General features: G+C 46.3%; 1 protein-coding gene across 1 annotated transcript; it reads right to left on the reverse strand.

Annotated features, from left to right (window-relative positions):
• Positions 1–392: 392 nt before the first annotated feature.
• LOC146181405 (uncharacterized) lies at positions 393–4,019 on the reverse strand. Its single transcript, XM_084575779.1, has 3 exons — positions 3,908–4,019; positions 1,267–1,401; positions 393–551 (listed from the first exon to the last, which is right to left on the reverse strand). The coding sequence occupies exons 1-3, from the start codon at positions 4,017–4,019 to the stop codon at positions 430–432; spliced, it is 369 nt and encodes a 122-aa protein (XP_084431905.1). The 3' UTR covers positions 393–429.
• Positions 4,020–19,248: the final 15,229 nt, after the last annotated feature.

Below are 19,248 nucleotides of genomic sequence, written 5' to 3' on the forward strand. Positions count from 1 at the left end.
GAGGCGACCGCGTGCTGTGCGATGTCAGTGCACGTTAAAGAACCCCAGGTGGTCGAAATTTCCGGAGTCCTCCACTACGGCGTTAGCCTGAGTTGCTTTGGGACGTTAAACCCCACAAACCACCACCATACAGGGGAGCCGACAGCCAGCATCGCCCCAGAATTCGTCAGAGTCGGCAGACGGGTAATGCCAGATACGTGACCTTCAAGATCCCACAGTCGTAGCAGAATTCAATACAGAACAGGCAAAGTTCACTGTTTGGAGAAAGAAAACATCGGCAATTGCAAAACTAAATCAGCCTGTGGTCAAGATATCGTATCTTCGCATCACTTCTAAGCTGACACTTTTGGGCATATATAGAAACGAAAACGCGCATGAAGAATGCTATGTGGTTAAGTTTAATGTCACCACGGTTGCTAAAATATTCGTTTATTCCTTTGGTTTCTTTTTGAGGTAAGGGACCAGGGCTCCGTGAGGCATACCCCTTTTTTTGCCCTTCGGCTGGCTTCGTGTCGTCCGTTCACGTCCGCTCCGGCTGGAAGACGGCTCGCCTGAAATGATTCAATATTGTCATCGTCGCAGCTGAAATGACTGTTAGTGCGCCGTGTTTTCATGTCAATCACACAGGGATACAACGTTAAGAACACTTGCCACTGGCGCCTGCGGTTGAGGACTGGCAAAATCGACTTCGCATACCCGATGCAGCTTGCTTAAAGGGGTCTGTCCCTTTCCCTGATGTTCCCACAAGTAAAACATGAGTCACTGATGGAGGTACACGCAGCGAAGGCGTGCACTGGGCCGGAATTCGGGCTTCTATTGAATGTCACCTGATATTTCATACGGTCGAATAGATATTTATCAGTTGGGCGAATAAACTCATTGATCGAGAGCAGATAGAAACGTAAAACGCAGAGCAAAACAAGAGCACAGAGGGACAGTGATTCTGTTCTAATATCCGAAAGCTGATATCGTCGATATTGTCAGAAAGTATATCTGCGACCACGTGACCACTTACGAGGACACGAAAGCACACGTAAAAAACAGCACGCATCAGAACAGCATGCAAAAAAAAAAATAAAAACAGTACAGCAACAAAACAGCGAACGAAGAAAACTCATCCGAGGCAGTTAATAGAAGTATGGCTAAAGCGGTTCCTCATAATTGTCTTGTATTTGCTTCTGACAATTATTAAATGACGCTCTCGTTTAAGCGGCACGTAGTCTCTATGATTTGGAAGCAGTCAAGAAGGTTGCCTTCACCACTTACTGCTAGTTTCCGCACTCCTGCTTTCTGTTTTGTCACTTGGAGTCGTGGAATGGAAGCTTTTGTCCAATTCCGGATATGCCTTTTTGAACAGTTCCTGGGGCTCCTCAGTTGTAGGTGGCGATGAGTCTTCCCACCCTGCAAAGTTTTGAAGTATGGCCGGGTCTCACTGAGGATGTTGGTCGGGGTCAGTGGAATATAGCAGCATCACTATATCAATATATCGGCGAATTTCTTTGCTTAGAAATTGACGTGGTTGAACCCGCTGAACCTATGTTAACGAGCGCAAACTCTCGGCTGCCGATGAATGCTTCGCCCGCTTTTGCTCTCGCAGGTAAGCCTTATGAGCATGGACCAGTCGGGCTTCTCGCTGTTCTGAAATCTCAACTTCAAACCTGACACGAGTGCGCTTGCTAGCGAGGTAGGCCTCACACTGGGCAGCAGGATTCTCCGATTCAACCTGACGTTTGCGACAGTGCAGGCATCGCATCATGCTTAGCTAGACTCAGGCTGGCTGAACTCAGTTAAGCAGCTTATATACCCTCTCCAGGCAGCTGTTATGTAGCGACGACAGTAGTGGTTTAAATTAGCTGTGAGGCGGAGTAGGAGCGTACTGCGCAGCTAGTGATCGCGTGATAGCGAGCCAGTGGAGAGCCGAAGGAGTGAGCGTGCGCCGCAGCAATGGCGAGGCCATTGGGGTGACACTTCCGTATACCATTGGGACCAGAGGCCAGCAAAATTGACGGCGACACTAGCAGTTTCTGCTTTTTTGACAGTAAACACTAGGATTACTAAAATGCTTTCGTGCCCTACAGAGAGTAGAACAAGATATTTAATTCATCACATTACTACAGTTTGAAATTACCACAAATAAAAAATATATTACAAGTGTGTACTACCATCAAAAATGTCAAATATGGCTTGTAATTGAAACGTCCTGACTCTCGCCTCAAAATTGAGTAAGCCACTCTTGCCGCAGAAAGCCGATCCAATCCATTATGGCAGCGCGCGCGTCGTGTGCACCTAGCGTACTTGTATTGCTTGTATCGCTGCCGTTGCTTGCGGCAGCGGGAGATATACAGGCATTTTGATAATTGAATTTTGGTACTTCGGTACAGTCCAGTTCAGTCGTTCAGTCGTGCGCACGCTTTCCGGTCTCTCACTATCTTCCTAACATCACATAACTTCATCTGCAGCGCCTCGAGGATGCCATCTAACCATCGCGTTCGCTGCCTACCCCTTCTCCGGCGACCCTCAACCTTTCCCAACATCAAATCTTTCTCCAGCGACTCCTCTCTTCCCATCAGATGACCAAAGTATCTGAGCTTTAACTTTAGAATTTGACCCTCCAATGAGCAGTCAGGGTTTATGGTCGACAATATCGACTGATTTGATCTTCTGGCAGTCCACTTCGGTACAAGTAACTTATATTTTGTTCGCGTGGGTCTCTCTGCCTTACGCATATTTCGTTGTGCGCCCACCTCTTGTGCCTATCTGTTCTTTTGCAGCAGCCCAGCCGCGTGTTCACAAATTAGTAGCACAATGCGCCTTGGCGTGCAGCGCGCCCGCGAAAGCGGCTGTGCGCTGGCCAAGCACCAACACAAAACATTCTGGCACGATTTACATACTTTATTCAAACAAATACCACTTTTGATAATGCATGTAAAAAACGACGCGTTTGCGCGCAAGTATTATGAAATCAGTGACTGTTCTTATGTGCTTTCATAACAAATAGGCTAGATCTACCTCACAAAACTTCAGCACGTCCGCATTTTCACTGTAATCATGTTAACAAATTTACTAAAAGAAGCAAAGAAAAACTCACCTAACTAACGCACAATAAGAAACTCCTAAATTTTTGTTGTAGCTGGTGTAGCATTCTAAGACGCTAACGGTTTCGTTATCGGTTGTAGCGGTTTCGTTAACGGTGTTAGATGACGGGGAAAAATATCTCTGGTGAGTAGGAACTGTAGAAAGTACGCAATGCTTAGCAGCTGGTACTGTACGCCGCACAGCTTCTTAAAACAATACTAGCGCATCAAGTTACTTTTCACTTGTCGCTTTCAAAAAGCGCCCTAACGACCAGCGCTAGTTCGCGATACATGCGCGCGCCGCCAGCCACTCTCTCCGCAGGCGATTCAAATGGATGGGAGGAGCTGGGTCATGTAAACATAATTTTGTCATAACTAGTTCCTTTCACTATATCGCGCCCCATGTTTCTATAGTGCACCAAATTATGTTTGCATTAGGCCTAGCGCAAACTGCGTTTTGCCTCTGCCACCGTGTCGCTGGCATCGTTCCGACAGTAGCGCCCTCCTTTAGCGCGGGCGCGCAACTCACAATAAGCCACTGCCCTGGTGAGACCCATGCTCAGGACGTCGATTGAGCAGTTTAATGACTGAGGAGGATGGAAGCATAAGATATTACGCTCTAACAATATCATCCCGTCAGAAAGGGCCTCGGGGATGACTTTTCTAACGTTCATTCGTTTTAGGTTTTCAGTCGTAACGCGTGATCAAGGGGAAACTAGCATGTAGAACTACTGGGAAATAGTGCGACTGACAACCTCGCTTAGGAAACGCTGTCTACAGAGCCAAGACACCCATTTACTGAACCTTACTGAAATTATAGCGAATTTGCTTACATTTACTGCAGCTCCATTCCACTTCATAGCAGTCTTTTTTCTCAGCAACGATCCTGAAGATGAAACGAAAAACGGACAAATTACGACCAACACTTTTTATAACATTGTTCATTGCCTCAGGGCATAATGGAATATGTTAAAAAAACTTAAATGGTATTAAATGAAAGAAAAAAGGTTGGCTGCTCTAATAAAGCTCGAGAGAGAGAGCAATGATAAGGCCCTTGAGTTCAAGCGATGTGTACGAAGATGAGTTGTTCGGCGAAAGACCCACTGCCGCCAGGTGCCGAATTCTCGTCGGCTTCAGTGCTGGGCAAACCCACAACAAGCGGTGAATATCTGCCTCATGATCTTGTGGACAGGACATTCTGGACGCTGATATAAAAATCGGTATTGAGGCCATGTTCGTGTTACAGCAGGTGTGAGGGCAACCCCGACCCGGATCCTCCGTAGCGCACCCTCCTCTGCGCGGGTTAGACTGCTGGGGAGGGTTGCAGCACACGGTGGAACAAGATCCCATGTGCGGCGTCGGAGGTGCTGCTTTCTTGCGAGAAGCAAAGTAGCATCATCCATTGTGAGGAAGCGTGTCATTGATGAAGGTAGAGTCGCCTGTCGGGCTGTAGAATCTGCAGAGGTTTGCGAACTGAGTAGGTCACGTGGGACCCACTCAATTCGAGTGGTCTGCGAGATGCGAGCCGCTAGACGATGTATATTCTGGCAGATTTATGGGCTGCAACTGACGCGTCGAAGCAGACGTATTGCTTGTAGAGCGTCGGTGCGGATGACAATTTTGGCTGTAGGTAGTAAAGTTGTGACGGATAGAGAGCGAAGCGCGTCTTGGACGGCAACCAGCTCAGCACAGAAAGAAGGAGGTTCTGCAAATTTATATCTCGATGTGCTATTAAGCACCGGCTTACAAGGACAATGAATTCCAGTTGTCGTTTCACATCAGTCAATGCTGGCATTTACATATACAATTATTGAGCCTTGGGGCAGCTTGGTATCTTGCTCTGCGATTTTTTTTTCACGAAGGGATGATGCCGCATAAGATGTGGTTGGTCTATGAAGGTCAGTAGGTTTGTTTTCGCTCAGCTGAACAAAATTCCATGGAGGAAGAACTGGCGATGGTGGCGGCAATATGGTGTGCGATTTTGCATAGGCCCGGAGTGCTTTCAGTGATTGCAAAAGGGTCGCCTTAGGGCTACGAGCATCACAGCGTTACTATACCAGTTCATCTAATGTGTTAAGCTGAGCGTTCTCTTGTAGTACCACGACCGGTGTGATGCGGGGGAGACAAGTGATGGTTCTTATAGCCTCTCTATTTACTGCTTCTAGACGATCCCATTGAGCTTTTGTCAAGTGCTGAAGCTGTGCTTGATAAATGGGGCGTGACTGCAGAACCGCAGTCACCAAATGCCGTGCGACGTGGGAGCGAGCGCCGCCTGATTTAGGAGCAATACGCCTTAGGGGGCCCAATGTCTGCATCGCCTGCTTTTTAGCCTGAGAAAGCCAGGCGGTTCCCGTTCCCGATTGATGAATCGACAATCCCAGAATTTTCAATCTTTCTCTTGCGTGAAGGGGGATTCCAGATAGTTGGAGACAGATCGGCGTCGCTGCGAGTTTACAGCGACCCCAGGGGTTGGCGACCGACGTGAACATAGTTTTGCTTGTGAAAAGCTCTAGGCCTACAGATTTAACATAGTTGGCAATAATATCCAAGGCTGACTGCAAGACTGCTGCTTGAGTAAACAGGCCATGGTGTGTACTCCACACCGTAATATCATCAGCATAGAGCAAAAAGTTGACTTCAGGGATATTATGTAAGCGCCATGCAAGAGGAATGAAGGCAATGTTAAACAGCGTTGGTGACAGTACCGAGCCCTGGGGTACACCGCGAACAGGTAAAATGATCCGATGGAATCACCATTAAGCCGTATTGCAAATCTTCTGCTTTCAAGGAAGGATTTTACGAAACTGCGTACCCTTGGAGGGAAATGCAGCGTGTCAATACAATTCAATATGGCGGCGTGGCTAATGTTATCATACGCCTTTTCGACATCCATCGCGAGAATGGTACGTACATTGCGGCCTCGGGTTGACGACAGAACTTGCGAGGCCAAAACAGCCAGCCCCTCTTCAGTGCCTATTGATAGACGGAAGCTAATTTGTGCGGGGTGGTAGAAACCGTGGTGGTCCAACCACCAGGACAATCGTGTGTCTAACATTTTTTCTGTCATCTTGCACAGTGTTGACGTTAGAGAAATCGGCAGAAAGTTGCCGAGGTCCGTCGGTGGCTTCCCTTGTTTTGGAACTGGGATCACAATGGCTGATTTCCAGGTCTCGGCTACAGAGCCGTCTAGTCATATACCTTGTTAATGGCGTCCAGAAGTTGAGGGAGTACAGTGTTACTCAGGTTCTTGTACACTTTGTATGGAATGGCATCCGGACCGGGTGATGTCTTCTGTTTGGCCTCATCTATTGCCGCAAGCAACTCGGGTATGGAGAAAGGACTATCAATACCATCGGTGTCGTCTACTGTTGGAAGTCTGCCTATGTGTGCTGAAATCCCTACAACGTTAGAAGTGGTAGTTGAGGGAGGCAACACATCATACTTTGGAAAAAACTTCCGTGCCGCTTCTCTGGCAAAACAGTCCGGAGACAAGCTGGCTGCAAAGCATGCGGTAGTCGCTGCGTCGGGACGACGGTGACCTTGTTCCATTGCCCGGAAAGTTCGCCAGAGAGATGCATTTGATGAATTGGTATTAAACTGCTCACACCAAGTATACCACTGCCGTCGTGCTAGATCTCGTTCATACTTGCGAGACTTAGCTGTTATTAGATCACCTTTGAGGGTCTCGTGAAGCTGCCAGCTCGGCTTGTCAGCGAGCAGCCCACAAGTTGAGCAGACCGATGTCAGGAACCGGTCGATCGACATCTGTCCATGTGCTAGTTGTAGCCTTGTTTAACGCGCATTATGCGGTCAACAAGCAGTGGCGACGACTCCACAGGTAGATCTTGCAGAATAGTGCGGAAACTATCCCAGTTAACCACTGTGCATTTACGGCGATACCGGCGGGCTCGTGATGGATGAACACCAATGATTATTGGGTGATGGTCACTCCCCCAGCAATCAGGTTCAGTGCGCCACGAGGGAGTGCCAGAGTCAGACCACCACGTCAGATCAGGAGCATATGTGGCAGTGCTGCTGTTGCAAACAGTCCGCTTTGCTGAGCCGGAATTGTTCAGAAGAGTAAATAACGCATCAGTGAAGGCGTCCCGCACGCGCCTACCACGAGGGATTGAAGTAGGATACCCCCAATCTTGGCGTTGAGCATTGAAATCGCCTCCGACTAGAATCGGGCAACTGGAGTATTTCCTACGCACAGTCAACAGCCAGCCCAGACTAATACGTGAGGGAGAGCCACCTGCTGGTCTGAAGTAAAAAGACACTACCACAACGGTTGCCTTTGGAAATTTAACAGCAACTGCAACAACCTCCTAGTATGAGTTACACCAGTTTTCCAGAGAGAGGCACACGTGAGGAAAACGTGTCTCAACATACACCGCCACCTTTCCTGGAGGGGAAGCCACGGTCAATCATCGATGGGGACGCGTAACCACAAAAGCCTGGAAATGTTGGCAAGCGTTGCTTGTGCAAACGAAGGCGGGTTTTGAGCTACCTACTTTAGTGGAGATGCCTCTGCAGTTCCATTGGAGCACACCAGAAAAGCTTGTAGAAGCCATCCTTAGTTAGCAGTCCAAGAGCTGCTAGAGAGCAGATGTCAGGTTGGACAGCTGTGTAACTATGAAACGGAGCAAGGATGCTGTAGAGTTATCTGGAATTGCAAAAGACACGCTGGGAGTAGTAATGAGTGAAGTAGCTGGGCGGGACATCGTCGGTGGTGATTCAGCATTTCCACTTGCGGTGCTAGATTCCTCAGCCAGCCTTAGACGTGCCAGCAGTTCACGATGCTGTCGAAGCTTAGCAATTAACCTCTGCAAAGAGGCGTGCAATCTGTTTGTCCACTTATGTCATGTTGGCGTTGGGAGGTTCCGGTATGCTACGCTGTTTTTTAGGCTGCTGGCGTCGGCGGTCCTTACGTACTTTGTCGCTATATGTCTGCGGCTCAGCGATTTCACGTGACTCTCCAAGTTCTGGCCATTCGTCATCATCCCATTCGATAGCGTCAAACCGGTTGTAAGTATGCACAGGGGCTGTATTTACATCCTGAGAGCATTATAGTTAGAATTGGCACGCCGAATCTTTTGTGTTGCCTTCTGTTTTGTTGGGCAGGTTGGAGATGTTATATCATGGTCGTCAGCCTTGCAAAGGCCACATCGGTAGGCTGGTGCGCCGCCGGACTCTGCTTCTTGTTGGGATGGGAAAGGGCAGGATCTATGCATGTGGCCGGGGCGAAGGCAACTGTAGCAGCAGACTGCACTGGGCTTGTATAGGCGAGGCCGTAAAATGCAGCCGTAATAGTACAAGCAGGCTGGTAGCGTTGGTGGGCCTTGCAGGATGACAATGCAAGAGCCCCCCTTTCCCATGTAACGTGCTTGAATCACTCGGTGTGTGGGACAGTATAATTCACGCTGAAGGGCGGCCTGGTCCTCATTAATGTGAACATTGTAGACAACGCAACGTTGTAAGTCTGACCCCTCAACCAAGTAAACCTGTACTGGCACCGATCTCTCACTGGTAACTGTAATACACCGTAGCGTTTGCAGATGTTCTACAGCAGTCAAAGTCGGGAGCCACACAGCAATAGTGTTGGATTTCTTTCTGGCCGTAAAGCCGCGAAGCCTTTCCTTCCGAGACATGCATCCAGATTCGCCTGTACAATCCTGTTTGGTATATCTGTGAGGCTCTTGGTTGCCAGATATTTGATTGTTACTTTGTAGCTCGCCGAGTTTGAGGTAGCTAGAACAGCGTGGTCAATCGTTAAGCAGGACCGCTTGCCTTGAGAGGCGCAGAGTAGGAACCCGGTGCAGCGTCTGCAGAAGGACGCTTTTGAGAAGCGCGAACGCCCGGCGACACGGATAGTGGAGCCGATGACAGGTGCACGGGAGTGCCCGGCTCTTCGTGCAGTGCGGTTGGAGGTCGATCCAGGATTATAGCTGGAGCAGCCATAGCCGGGTTGCACCCAGAGGACAAATCGCTCACTGTCTGGCATACATGTGCGGAAGGCGGGACATGCTCTTTAGGTGGTGAAGAGGTAGCACGAATCTGCACGTCTGGCCCATGCTCAGGAACTGTAGGTGGTGCCATTGAGGTCTGTGGCGTCGACGAATCTAGCTCCGCCAGCGTGTCACCGAGGGCGCTAGGCCTAGCCTCGGTGCACAGTTCAGCGGCAGGAATGAATGTGTGGCATTTAGTGTATGCCACGCACCTCCTCGGATGGCGTGAGTGAAGATCTGCTGCTTAAGCGAACGGATTTACGCGGCTGGCCAGACCAACACTTCAAAATGCGTCGGCACTAGGTTGAACAATTACTGACTGCATGCGCCGAACTAGATCAAGTCGAATTTTTTTTATAATATTAGTATTGCAAAAGAGAAGTGATATGAATGCAAATTTCTAAGCTGAACAAGGACCACTTGCGATATTTAGGATCTGACTAGGATTTGCATCCGGTTACAGCAAAACAGAAAAGAGAACCTGCCATGTTGGCTCAGTGGTTAACACGCTCGGTTAATGAACCCCCGACCCCGGCGGTCGAGTTTTGATGCAGGCGAAACGTAAAGGAGTTCGTGTGCTGTGCGATGTCAGTGCACGTTAATGATCCCCAGGTGGTCGAAATTATTCCAGAGCTCCCCACTACAGCCTTCTCTTTCTATCTGCTCTCGCTCCCCCTTCCTTTCCTTACAGCACTGTCGGGTGTGTCCATAGAAAAAAGTAACAGATACAGTTTCCTTTGCCATAAAACGACCCATTTGAAAAAAAAAAAAAAAAAAAAAACATAGCAGGACGCTTATGCTTCGCCTTAAAGGGCCCTTGAAGAGCTATTTACTAAGGTTAGAAAACGTACACCAGTAATAGGCATTCAATCAGTCCACTGCTCAACGTAAAATGTTTAAGCTATAGCGCCACTAACGTCGAAAACAACGGCGATAAAAAATGACGCTCCCCCTCACCCCTGAGCTCCGTGCACGCTGACAGAGAAGAAAAATGAAGAAAACAAGCCCTACGGTTCCCCATTATGTTCCGTTTTTCCTGCGTCGCATGGGATCGTCTAACGATTGATTTGGTTTTGCAAAGAGCAATTAGAAAAATATAAAGCTCGAGCACTCAGCCAAGCGGAGTGGGAGGCAGAGCTGGCCCACACGGGTCTCTCTGAGCAGCGCAGCCTGCTCACCAGGGCCTGGGAAACAGCCCAGGCCAATGATATCCTGAACTGAGAAAACCACCCACGCTATTCCGTTAAACAATTAAAGTTTACTCTCTCTCTGGTTTGGATTGCGGGGTTTAACGTCCAAATGCGGCTCAGGCTTTGAAACGCCGTAGTGGAGGCTCCGAAAATTTCAACCACCTGGGGTTCTTTAACGTGCACTGACATCGCACAGCAAACGGACGCCTTGCTTTTCTCCTCCATTGGAAAGCAACCGCCGCGGTCGGGATTCGATCCCGCATCCTTGCGCACAGTAGCTGAGCGTCTTAACCATTGCATCGTCCAACGTGTGGGCTCACACACCAAGTCCCGATGACCTCACGTGGGAGGTTTGCGCGCGTCATATGGAATGTTTGCGCGGGGGAACGTGCCGCCCTAATCGGTAGTGAGAAGTCGCCATTTGCACGTTTTAAAAATTATTTGTAAACTTTCGGTTCCCCGCAACGCTTTTAAATTTGGTTCGAATCCTCACAAAGACCACATGTATGGATATTGTCCCCTAGTTAAATAAGTTAAATTGGTTCACAGGAAGGGAAAGGCGCAGTAACTGTCACACTTGCTCTGTGGACACCCGAACCGCGCCGTAAGGGAAGGGAGGAAGGTGGGAATGAAAGTGGAAAGAGAGAAAGAGGAGCCGTAGTGGAGGGCTACGGAGTAATTTCGACCACCTGGGGATCTTTAACGTGCGCTGACATCGCACAGCACACGACGCCTCTTCGTTTCGCCTCCATCGAAACGCAGCCGCCGAGGTCGGGTTCGAACCCGGGAACTCCGGCACAGTAGTCGGGCGTCTTACCACTGCACCACCCCGGCGGGGCATATTGTCCCCTAGGAAATTCAGAATTGAGAAGTACCGTTTGAGGCGCCCTTTAAGGATAGGTATGCAGGATAGCGTGCGTTCGTGTGCTTCATCAACATTTCAGCTGCGACGCACTACGATGGAATGACTGAGCAGTTTTGTTGATTTTTGTCATCTACTCTCTTATTCTTCAATTTTAAATTAACTTTGTAATCTCTTTTTAATAATTTTCCTAAATATTTTTATTATCAAATAATAAATTGTGGCTTTAGCATTAACCCCCAATTCCCATCACGCTCCTCATTCATTACCTAGCGATTACTGGTCAATTGCATTCTTGCTGCCAGGTTCCGATCACTTCCGACAGCGCCCAACAACACCCGAACCGAAACTGGGCTACGGCGATGGCCTCAACCGAACGAGCTGTACATATACGCTTGACGTAAAAATTACGCACTGATCGATGATCCATCCGACGGGAACGTGATTGTACGAACACCTGAGCTGCTCCTTAATGCGTCGCATAAGAATAATAACTTGACATAACGCACGTTCTTCATTTCTCTAAGTTTAAGGATGAGCGGAGTTGGACCGCTTCTCAGAGCCTCCGCGAACATGACGACGCTCTCATTTGGATGTTGCTCTCTGAACGGCAGAACAAGTTCAGCTCCCTCTACCGTCCATTGCTGCTGAAGGTTTCGAGCAAACGCCTTGTCAAGTGGTGATTTTAGGACCCTGGGTTGCAATCTTCGCCTTGGCAGCGTATTGAAGGGCAAAGTAGCACACTCCGAAGCTTTAGATTTTCATCGCACATACTGAATGCAGTGTCCCCGTCGAAGCTGTCCATCATTGACTTAAATCAGCTCTTAAGACGGTTATGTGGCTCATGGAACAAGGCACCGAGAACTCATTGCAACGGATTACCATACACAACCCTACTGAAAAACCAAAAGTTCTACGTGGTAATAACCTCATAAAATCTCATCGAGTCGCATAGACTCTCATACGGATCTCATATAAAATATCGTACATAATTTATGATATTGTACAAGAAGCTGTGAGATTATATGCAATTATATGCGACTTGTATGTGACTTCTTATGAGAAGTGAGTGAGATTGTGTGAGAAAATGTGAGGTTATTGCCTCACATTTTTTTTCAGTGGGGAAACTAATGCGCTTACGGTGCAGCTCAGTAAGGCCGTTGTCGACGTGACTCCTATGAACGCCGATGCTGACTCTAAGAACTGGCAGGTACATTAACTTCCCTACTGAAAAATTTGTAAGGGGCAATAACCTCACATTTTCTCACACAATCTCACTCAATTCACATAAGAAATCACGTACAAGTCGCATATAATTGCATCAGTTCTCATAGTTTCTTGTACATTATCATAAATTATGTACGATATTTTATGATAATGATGTGCACCTTATGAGACTCTATGCGGTTAAATGAGATTTTATGAGGTTATTGCCCCGTAGAACTTTTGCTTTTTCAGTAGGGTTGTTTAACGTTTAAGTCGAAAGCTTTTATAGGCTCACGAGTATGAGTCCATGTGTGAGTCCTTCCGCAGAAAGTGTCGCACTCAACCTGCCAATAAAATGACGTCGGCACATCCAGCAACGAGTGACGCTCTGTTAACGTTTAAGAAAAAAATCTTCCACCAGGAATCGAACTCTTACCTATCCGTCCACCAGACGAGCGCCTTAACCAACTATGCCACACCAGGCTTTTTTTCTTTATTGCCAATTTTAACATTCAAACTAATAGGTTACAAAAATGAGACATGCCAACTGCACTTTGGCCAACACAGTGTTGTTTATATTGTTTTATGACACGCCGGGCACGTGAGAAATATATCTTAGTCCTCCTTGTCTAGCGTTCCTGCCATCTCCATGGCAACGTAGGGACGCAGCGACGACGCCTTCAACCCGGTCTCGAGGCGCACGTCATCTGCCGCCAGCTATGGAGATCAAGCGCTGCAATGAGTGCGTGTCATCGCCGCCGCGTAGACGCTCACCTCGAATCCGACACGGAAGAACCCTACTGAAAAACCAAAGTTCTACGGTGCAATAACCCCATAAAATCTTATATAATCGCATAGTCTCATACGGTGCACATCTTTATTATGAAATATCGTACATAATTTATGACAATGTACAAGAAACTATGAGACCTTATGCAATTATATGCGACTTGTATGTGATTTCTTATGTGAATTGAGTGAGGAAGCCTCATACAATTTTTTCAGCAGGGAAGTACTGTGTGATAGGTGGGGTTCTGGCAAATAAACACTATCTTAAAATCAGCCCCAAAGGCTTTCGCCTTACCGCTCTTAGGGGGTCTTAAATGCCTCAATAATGTTTGGTATATCCGTGCGCTTCAAAAGAGGATGTGCCTCGGACTGTTCCTTTGGTGCACAGTCGCTAAGCCGTTATTGCGATGGACCCAATGCTACTGCCCGAAGTTGCACGCCTTCCGTCGCTGGGGCTGAACAGGTTGTGCGGTACTCAGAGACCGTCCGCCATCTGGCTAAACAGCGAACCTCTGTACTGGAAGAAAAATAAGCTAAGGGCTACCCTTTGTCATAAGTAATTTAGAAGCCTTCGCGGTCTTCTTTCCATGCACGCCGAACCTGATTCCGATTATACTATGACCCTGCCTTCAAATAACAAAAAAACGTATTCCATACAGGCGCACTGCGAAAAGAATGGCTTACCCCGTAGCCGTCAAGCAGTCAACGTTTTCGCCCCCACTGTCGACGTGCCATCGAGTTAGTAGCGGAAACAGCTCCTTCAATGATTCGTTATGATTCCAGTTCGAACTTTCCTGCATGAAGTTCTGAAGAAAACAGAAGGAAGGGGAACAGAGAGGAAGGGCATGAGTTCCAGTCGCTGGCGGAAGAGTGGCAATGATAAAGAGAGGGTTAAAGGTTTTTGAACAGTGTTAAAAAATTGGAATGCTGATAATATAGTTATCTCTCACTGGTGAAACTCTCCTCACTGTTTCGGGGCGTACGTCTTTAAGGAGTGCAAGTGCCTCCGCAGATACAGGTACCATACGCTGCGCAATTCCTTTACGGTACGTACTACGTATACCTGCACTTTACGTGTATAGCTCAGAACGTAGCGGGTGCCACATCCTATGAAGCAAATGGGAGACGCTATAGGCCTCGATTCCAATATAGATATCTCATTGTTGTTTCACGATTTCTTGTTTATAATGATTCATAAAACAATACATGAATAACCACGTGGTATTGGATTGCAATCTCCAGGCAGTCTATGAATTTATTATTTTTCTTATGTCTTATGTTTTGATTTATTAAACCAAACGATGGCTGCGACATAAAGATGCTGATAAAATAAGGAATAGAAGCACTGCGTTTTAACCACTGCTGTGTTGCTTGCTTTCATCCCGGTTTTTGAAGCAGACTCGTTTAATCGTTTTGCTGTTTAATACATAACAGGCACTACATTAGTTTTCATGTATCACACGACACTGGCTTCATAGCCTTCGTTCAGTCGTTAGGTGGTGAAGGGTGGCAGTTCCTGGCCCTACGGGGCTGGGACGGTAGGTCAAAGCCGCTTGTGGCGGGGGCTAGTCAGCTACTGATTTTTATCTGTTGTAGACCGTCATTGAACCCGCCACCGCCTCGGCGCGCGTCTTTCTCTGCCTCTTCTTCTTTCTTTCTTTTCTATTTTATCTTCTGTCTGCACGAGACAGCGGAGGTGGCTCAGCTATAGAGCCAGTAGCAGGCCCGTGCATTTTCTTTTCTTTCTTCCTACAACAACAACAACAACAACGACAACAACAACAACAATTAGGATCATAGAAGAACCATTTAATTTTCCTAGCAGGACATCCTGGGAGTGATGCATACATAATGTCTAAAGTATACTTACAAGGAAGAATCCGTCCAGCGAAAATTTGCTTTTACACTCCTATAATTTGTTTTCGACTAGAATAACGAAAGTCACGTTATCTAGGATGATTCGATGAAATCCTTGAAAAGGTCACCGTCTTTGTATCCTCATTTGTCACAACATTATGAGCGCAACAGCCTTCGAGGGTGCGTTATTTTAGCTTTGCTAACTATAACCATAAGATATACCACCTGCGAAAAAGCAATCCTGTGTCATCGCGGTGCCTTTTAACTAAACAAGAAGCTAACTGCTGGAGGAAATTATATGCTCAGCAGCTTTGAAGCCTCAGGCTTGTTTCATAAAGTGACATAGCTTGGAGGCTAGCCCATTCCATGCTGTGTAAAGAAATGAGGAAGGATTGATTTTTGAGCTGTCACGTGGCTCCAGTAAATAAAACGGAATAACCGAAATAGTACAAGTTCGAAGAATATAGGCCGAAGTTTTGTTCGAATACTAGGAGTTCGAATAACAAGATAACTTTACAACATACCTCATGTTGCCTGCACCAAATCACAGGTTCGAGTAACGTGGCTGTTCGAATTAGGCGAATTTCGAAATAGCAAGGTGCGGCTAGGCAGTTACCTGAAACTTTTCAACGGAAGGAGATTGCCATTTGAAATCCCCGGGGTCCTGGATGTTCTCCTGGCTATCCATGTACTCGGATATGACCTGTACACAATATGCCATTGGCAATGTTTAGACGTTTGCTAATTACAGTGAACAATACAATGGCTAATGTTTAGTTATTCGATGTAATGTATGCATGACCTTTGTTGGGCTGTATCGACAGGAATGCTTAATGCCGTTGTGTCTGGCTGCTGAAGAGACCCCATGGCAAGTGTTTCTAAATCGTTAACCGACCGCATGCTAAACGCATTCGAACTATACGCTCGCTTCACATGCTGGACTGTGAACCCTTGTGGCGAAGACATTCTTCTTAACAAGGTTCTGATTTTCTCGTTAGCACATTTGTATTAGTGAAGATATCGTGTGATAAAGGGTACTTTGGGAACGCCCCTCAGAAACTCCTCGTCTGCCTAGAGTGTAACAATTGTTTCTTTTCCGAGCTCCTGGTTCAAAAGCGCTTCCTTTTCGATGTAGCTCAGACGAAGCACTCTCCCACTTTCATTCCCATTCACTCATTGCTGACAGGCTTCCGATTTGTGCGTTTTTATCCTAATGACAGATACGACCTGTTTATGATCATGCATACAGATCTATATAATAAGTGCTTTTGGTAGGATACAACAGTAGTTAATGAAAAAAAATTATAGAACACCATTCATATTATAAGATATATGCACGCGAAAATGGTGAAATGAGTGAGAGGTCTGTTTATGCGCTTTAGATATATATTCGTAACTTTGTGTCGTGATATCGAACCGAACTGACAAAAGAGGTAATATTAAACTTTACATATCGTTTAGCACGATTGCATGTTTCCGAGAAGCAATAAAAACAGCCCGGACTTTTTTTAAAAGGTGCCTTATGACAAATTTCTCAAACAAGGCGACAAAAAAATCATAGCAAAACTTGAGCTTGATGGAGAAGAAGCATTGGAGTTTCATATTAGCGACAACTTCAATATTTTATTCATTATGTGTGTAGCCTGCGAGTGTCTCAGGCAGGCGTGCATTTTTTTACAGAAGCAATATGAAACTGTTACTTTTCACCAAGCAGGCTACATAATCTTTCTTTCCGTAAGGAATAGGAAATGTACTACCTCTGTGAATGATGACACCAATGCAAAAGAATCCTACTTTATTCACGGAAGATGTTCTTACCGCTTGGTCAGACTTCATCGTTGACAATTCTTTTAATTTCCATATTTCCAATGACAACAAAATGCTAGAAATATCGGTTATAAAAAAGGAAGACGAACGTTGTAATTAACCTCTGTCGCAATTTGATACTCCCTGCTTTTACAAAAGAACATTTGAAAGTGTAGCAATAACAGAATAATAGGAAATATATTGTAACTCTAATATGATACCTCAATTTCAGTTTGACTTCTATATAGATATCTAGTGCCTGCTTTGTATGGTATCATTGTATTATATATTGTATTGTATAGTGCTATAGTATGCTATAGTATTTTACGTAACAGAGGAGAAAAATAAATTCATTCAGAATATTGCGAGACTGTAGCGACGCATTTCAATTCTTCAATCACAACATCCTGCTTTCAAAACAGGAAATACATGGCGCTCCAGGACCATTTCATGCAACGCGAACGACTCCTCAGAACCAGGAAACGTTCCTTTAAGAGCCGTCACATTAAAATAATTCGAAGCATGCTCACCTCTTGAAAATGGGGTTCCTGGTCATGCATTTCGTTCCTGACACTGAACTCCAGCTTGCTTTCTTCGCCCACGTCGCATGCACGTCCGGTACTGTCGCGCTTCTCTTCGTACGCCGGGTCAGTTTTGCGTATGCAGCGTACAAAAAAAAAGTCAGTGTGAGATTTGACTGAATACGTGCTGAGAAAATATTTCTGCTTTCTCCTGCAGGCGAAATATAAAGGCGAGAACTGGTGAGCTGTAGAGCATCAGTTCTTTTTGCGAAAGTGGTAACGTAGCTTATGATGTCACGAACAGCAGGAACGACGTCACAATCGTTGAGAAAAGCACGTGTCCAGCACATATCTGAGGAATATTAAGTGCTGATCACACTTGTGCTAACTGCGGATAATTAAGCTCAATTAAATGCAAAACCAATGCATGCAATACATAATGGAATGCAGTATTAGATAATTAAATGCAATTACTGCATTTTATTTGAATACGATGGTTACAGGGGAAGGGTGAAATTATTTTACTATCTTTTAAACTCCCATGAGTGTCTGGTGCTATAATGTTTCTGTTTTTAGAGGATTAGAAGAACCGCATTTTTTTTTGTGAGAAATGTGCTAGAATGACTAATAACGTGCAAGAAGTTTGCTGAGCGTTTGTCCTCTGTTTAGACCCGCAGTACGTTTGCTACCCCGGGCTCGCTATCCCACGTGAAACGCTGCAGTGTCTCTGGGAACCAGTTGACAACCAAGTGGTGTTAATCGAATATACCTTCTGAGATATTTTTTGCAGAGCGAATGTATCGTTGTCTTCACACATTATCTGTGCTACATCGAGCGGATGTCTCCATAGCTTCGCGTGCCCCGCCGAAGTGGCGCAGTGATTAGGGCGCTCGACTACTGTTCCCAAGGACGCAGGATCGAATCCCAGCCACAGCGGCTGCTTTTCATTGGAAGCGAAAAACAAGACAGCCGTGTGCTGTGCGATGTAAGTGCACGTTAAACATCCCCAGGTGGTCGAAATTTCCGGAGTCCTACACTACAGCGTCTCTCATAGCCTGAGTTGCTTTGGCACGTTAAACCCCACAAACAAAGCTATAGCTTCGCAATACACATCTGCTGAAAATAACCAAATCGACATCTTTATGCGCCGAGCTTTATGCGCAGTTATTGTATCTGAATAAGTGCAGAACTGCCTTTTTGGACTCCATGTGACACATGAGACGAGGAAGTTATCCTGACGCGCGAAGAGCGGGCGATGTGTACGCGGGGGTTATTCTAGTAGACCGTGATGGAGGCTGGTAGCGAAGAATACTGCTAGGAGGATGGAAATCCTAGTTTTGAAGATATATTAATGACTGTTCCCTGAAATTTTCGTTTTATGCGGCAATAAACTGTGCTGCCCTTTATAGATTTTTGTATGTTTCAGGACATTGTCTAGCCGGTAGGAAACCGGTATTGCAGAGGGGAGGTTTCACGCCTTATTTTTCGAATCCGAATCCTAGAGGATTTGGATTCGGAATCCACATGGTGGCATAATAGTGACTATCATCTATTACGTGTGCGACTGACTTGTGAACATTATTAATTAAGCGGCTATACGGTGGAGCAATCCGGCAGAATCCTCAAGGCTATGTAGTCAGCATCAACCTCAACCTCTTTAGATGCTTGCCTTGCAGTAAAAAGAAAAGGAAAAAAACGTAGCTGGGAAATTCTGTTATTATTATTTTCTCGCAATTTATGTTAATTCAGTAATTGGCATATTTATAGCTAGGAAAATATGACTTGAAGTGACACTGTACTTCCGCCATCTGTACGACGGCTCGCACGCATTCGCACGAGCAACGACCTTTCTGGAATGGTGACGGCCTGGATTGAACCTGCCCCCTTGAGATCGACAGACAAGTGTCCTAACAATAAGCTATCGTTATAATAACC

Source organism: Amblyomma maculatum, chromosome 8 (genome assembly GCF_055883805.1).
Source record: "Amblyomma maculatum isolate TAMU_Amacu chromosome 8, ASM5588380v1, whole genome shotgun sequence".
Classification (NCBI taxonomy): Eukaryota; Metazoa; Arthropoda; class Arachnida; order Ixodida; family Ixodidae; genus Amblyomma; species Amblyomma maculatum.

Coding starts and splice junctions, on each gene's coding strand:
- LOC146181405 (XM_084575779.1), bottom strand. CDS start 4,019: ATGAACAATGTTATAAAAAGTGTTGGTCGTAATTTGTCCGTTTTTCGT. Junction 1,402..3,907: donor GGAATGGAGCTGCAGTAAAT/GTAAGCAAATTC, acceptor AAAACTTTGCAG/GGTGGGAAGACTCATCGCCA. Junction 552..1,266: donor CAGGAGTGCGGAAACTAGCA/GTAAGTGGTGAA, acceptor GAATCATTTCAG/GCGAGCCGTCTTCCAGCCGG.